General features: G+C 39.3%; 1 protein-coding gene across 2 annotated transcripts; it reads right to left on the bottom strand.

Annotated features, from left to right (window-relative positions):
- Positions 1 to 384: 384 nt before the first annotated feature.
- LOC18592770 (protein NRT1/ PTR FAMILY 4.4-like) lies at positions 385 to 4,113 on the bottom strand. Of its 2 annotated transcripts, none has more exons than XM_018125383.2 (5): positions 3,929 to 4,113; positions 3,288 to 3,505; positions 2,484 to 2,924; positions 1,724 to 1,854; positions 385 to 1,492 (listed from the first exon to the last, which is right to left on the bottom strand). In XM_018125383.2, the coding sequence occupies exons 1-5, from the start codon at positions 4,041 to 4,043 to the stop codon at positions 616 to 618; spliced, it is 1,782 nt and encodes a 593-aa protein (XP_017980872.2). In that variant the 5' UTR covers positions 4,044 to 4,113; the 3' UTR covers positions 385 to 615. The 2 variants fall into 2 exon arrangements, with proteins under 2 accessions (XP_017980872.2, XP_088664977.1); XM_088808851.1 differs by lacking the exon at positions 3,929 to 4,113 and adding an exon at positions 3,591 to 3,607.
- Positions 4,114 to 4,410: the final 297 nt, after the last annotated feature.

Raw genomic sequence — 4,410 nt, 5'->3', positions numbered from 1 at the left:
AAGAAATCACTTTCTCATACCCACGTCTGCCAGTAGGATAGCTCCCGAGACAGGCCTAATTCCAGTACAAAACATAGGTAGGGGACATATATGTTTGATTGTGATTAGTAAAAGTGACTGAACCAGGGAAAAAACATATATATAGGTTCCCCTTTTAACCTGTTATCCCACACAAGAACTAAAAAGTAACCTTAGCATTATGCTTGTAAATGGTGAATCCCATCACAATAGATTAGATATGGCTGGCAATGAAAAACTATTATCTATCTAACGCGCAGTGCACAAACCCCACCCCACCACTCACACCTACCTTTTCCACCATAAAGGAAATGAGAGCGGAGGTCAGGTCCTCCCTCCTTCCGCATATGATCAACAAAAGGAGCATTGGTCAATGGGATCAGTCTTGAGCTTATGTTACATCTCTGGGGAGAAAAGTGAGCATCAGTTAAACACTCAGTAGCTAGCATATGTACAAGGTAGGTGCATTAGTTTAGTTGAGTCTAAGACTATATTTTAGTAATCAAATGGGGTTTGATTTTGTTTAATGCACGAGAAACAGATACGTAACCTAGAAACAAAATTAGTACAAGGACAATCTTATTCTAAGGTACACGGCTACTTCCAGCTGCATCCATTCATATGCTTCAAAGTTTCCCTGCCTCGGTTTTCGAGGTCTTGTTCTGGAGACTCATCATTTTGCCGAGGAGGTGACAGAGATGGGTTGTCAGAATAATATGAAGACCAGAAAAGATAATTGAAAAAGTTGACGAGGCTAAGGCCAGCTAACATCCAATAGAAAAGGTCCAGCCTATCCTTGTTGAGGTCATTGTCACTGAGCCAGCCACTGTGAGAGGAAGCGGATGTAATTCTGTTCACAAGGGAAACAAGTATGGAGCTAAGATAGAACCCAAAGGAGTAGGAGCAGTAAGTCATGGCCGTTAAAAATGATTGCATCCCCTCCAAGGACTGTTTATAGAAGAATTCTATGAGACCTACTGCGGTGAACATTTCTGATAGCCCAAAGATAAGAAATTGCGGAGCAATCCAAAAGATGGACACAGTTTCGTCGGAGATTCTTCTTTTTTTCTCCACCAGGGCAGCTGCAACCATTGAGAATGTTGCGATAAATAGCCCAATCCCAACCCTTTGTAAAGGAGTGATTCCAGAACTCCTTCCAGTGACTTTTCTAGCAACTGGCACGAAGACTGTTTCATATAGTGGGACAACAAAAATAAGCATGATGTAAGGAATAGATTGCAGGGAAGCTGGTGGAATTTTGAAGCCTTTGGCAATCTGGGTATTCATAGCGCTCCCTTGTTGGACTGAAAATGTTTGGAGCTGCGCCAAAATGGTGTTGAAAATTATGGTGCAGGCAAATATAGGAACAACCGAGATGATTATCTTCACTTGCTCCACTTGGGTCACGGTGCATAGTCTCCATGGACTCTCTTTTTCTCCATCCTGGATTTTGATACATGCCTTGTCAAGGAATCTACAATATGAATACGGTGAGAATCATTAGAATCATAACCCAAATTTAACTTAAGCTCGATTTTGTACAGGGAGATGCATGGTTACAAATATGACAGCAGTCCTGATCAAAACAGGACAAGATGCAGACACCTCAGGGTTGTGATGTTTCTGGTGGTTTCAAATTATATGTAGTAAAGTTTGAGGTCCACTGTTTCTCTTTTAGCATCATCCTATTTCTACCCGACCTCACCTGAACTTTTCAGTATGAAGAAGGTTGCTGACATTGGCCGACGTAGCAGGAACCTGGTTTTGGCTTCCATGGAGCATCTGTACATTTGAAGGGCAGATTTGCTTTCTTTTTGTTATTGCAGCCACAAAAACCTGTTAAAGGAAGAAAGCAAACAAAAGAGCAAAGGAAGATTAATTATAGCAGGAACCTGAAAAGGCTAACACTTTGTATATAGTCATAGATGCAATATTCAGAAATCTAAATTCCTGATAATACAATGAATCAGACGTCACTAACTATGTTCACATCAAACAGTTTGTCCTTTAAATACATGCAAATTGTTGATAAAAAAAATAAATAAATTAGCCGTCCAAACATAAAATAAATTGAAACAACTACTTTGGACTGTCCTAAAATGAATCAGAAGAAAGCAGAGCCACAACCATTACTCATGAATTTCAAATCAGGTGGGTAATATCGTTTATACATAAAAAAAAAAAAAAAAAAACAGAAGATTTCATACCATTAGCTATGTTAAAAGTAGAAATAGAAAGTTTAAAGTTTCTTTCTTTTCCTTTATTATTTTTAATAGGCATTAAGAAACAGAGAGGTTCATCTGGGCATAATAAAGAGAAAATTTTTAGCTTTAAGGATAAAACTAAAGCAAACTTTGTTGCTTAACGAGCCTGGAGATGAAGAACCTCGCTAGAACCCAAAAGCTAGTGTACAGGAAAAGACTGGATCGTTGTAAATTAAGCTCTCTCTAAAAAGAAGAACGCACCTGAGCAATTGGAGTGAAGATACTTCCTCTTGGTGGCTTGTTTCTATAAAGAAGCGTACCCGAAATCAAGCTGATCATTCCCATTGCCATAGCAGCAGCTGAGACGCCAAATCCAACATCCATTCCGGAATGAGTTTGGACCCAAACGAGAAGAGTGAGTGCAATTAGCTCTCCCATGCAAAAAGCAAAGTATGCAATATTGAAGTAGGTTGAGAGCCTCCTGGATTGCTCCGTGTCTCCCCTTCTGAACTGGTCAGCACCAAGAGATACGATGTTGGGTTTGAGGCATCCACTTCCTAAAGCCACCACGTAGAGTGCAAGAAAGAATATCAAGGCCTTAGAGCCCTTTGCCTCCAGACAATTTTCTCCATCAGAGACCATATCACAATGGGGCGGCCTCAGTTGTGGAAGATGTGCTTGAATACAAAGTAATATAAAACCCTGCAAACATTGTCATAGTTTGGCATAAGAAATTAAACATGCCAAGCCAGCAGGCTTCTGTCCAACTAAACAATGCTGGAAAACAATGGTCTGTAGAATAAAACCATCACCTTGTAGCTTATTTATGGAGAGCAAAGGCATATTAATAATATGAAACTTTTTCTTTAATCTTCAGAGATAAAGATTAAACTGCTGTATTAAGACCAGCTTGCAAAATTTGATATGGATTAGCTGGGATCTCAACAAAGACAAGAACCTAGAGTAGCCAAATTCAAGATAGTGCTGAGATTACGAAAGATCGAGCAAATACAAAAATACAAAAATTCTCTGAAACGGAGCGTGTCAGAGAGAAACAGCACTTACAGAGAGCTCCACAAATCCAAAAATTAACATGGTCCAGAAGCTCCCAAGATACGAATCTGAGAGGAACCCACCAACTAGTGAGAGGAGGAACACAGTGCCTATGAAGTTGGTGACTATGTTGGCAGACTTGGATAAAGGAAAATGCATCTCATTGAAAACATAAGTTATTAGATTGTTCCCAACAGCAGCAATTGCCATCATCTCGAATGCTTGAAGACCTGAAATCAACCACCAGGAACATAAAAATTTCCATTCGTAAGAAATTCCACATAAGCATAAAAGAAAAAAGTATGGGAATTCCACCGTTAAATTAGGACAATAGTATGAGTATCCACTCTTCACTTCACTACTGAAAGTAATTACACTAAAACTGAACTAAGAAGATGATTAGCAATCTTATGTAAACTAAACAGCCAGTATGGTCAAACTGTCTTGCTAAATCTGCTTCGAGAAAGAGGCAACAGTTCAAAAGAAATGAAAAGGAAATTGTTTGTGAGATATGGTGCATTCAAATGGCAAGACTTGTCTATCTTGCAATTTCACACGAGCAAAGATTAAGAGAGCAACAAGACATAGGTGCCAGCTCAAGCACACGAATGTAACTATATGCACCGGACAGAGAGGAAAAGAGAGGAAGAGACCAAGGACGAATACAGCAGCAGTCATTCCACCATGCTTGTTAGCCTTGCAGGGTCTGCCTCTCCAATCAACAGATAACTCCATAACACCAGACATGGAATCTCCTTTGAATTTCATTCTTGTCTTCCCTCTCTCTCTCTCTCTCTCTCTATATATATATATATAAAATATATATATTATATATTATATATCCTCTCCAAATGTAAATATATGGTGTCTATTATTCAAGACAATCACTTGACAGCGTCCTTTCCAGAGCCTTTCTTTTGCAATTTGGAGACAATATTCCAATGTGGGTTACCCTCATATTTATAATCTTATTGTTAGTCTTGGCTCTCCTCGCCAAGTTGACTAAGCAGTAGTGGCATGTCCCATCCATTACATGATTGTGCTCAAACTGAGCCAAGCAAGTCAGCTTGCACAATGAGTTAATAGCAATAGTAAGTAGAATAGCTCTGGATCTTCCCAAGCGCTAGAATCTAGA

This window comes from Theobroma cacao, chromosome 8 (assembly GCF_053813885.1).
Source record: "Theobroma cacao isolate CCN51 chromosome 8, ASM5381388v1, whole genome shotgun sequence".
In the NCBI taxonomy this organism is placed as follows: Eukaryota; Viridiplantae; Streptophyta; class Magnoliopsida; order Malvales; family Malvaceae; genus Theobroma; species Theobroma cacao.
This window is presented reverse-complemented; position numbering and strand designations above follow the sequence as displayed.

Excerpts from the sequence above, each read along its gene's own strand:
- LOC18592770 (XM_018125383.2), bottom strand. The coding sequence starts at position 4,043 with ATGAAATTCAAAGGAGATTCCATGTCTGGTGTTATGGAGTTATCTGTT. Across the intron at positions 3,506-3,928 it reads TGCTGCTGTATTCGTCCTTG|GTCTTCAAGCATTCGAGATG; the intron begins GTCTCTTCCTCT and ends GGTTGATTTCAG. Across the intron at positions 1,855-2,483 it reads TCTTCACTCCAATTGCTCAG|GTTTTTGTGGCTGCAATAAC; the intron begins GTGCGTTCTTCT and ends TTCCTTTAACAG.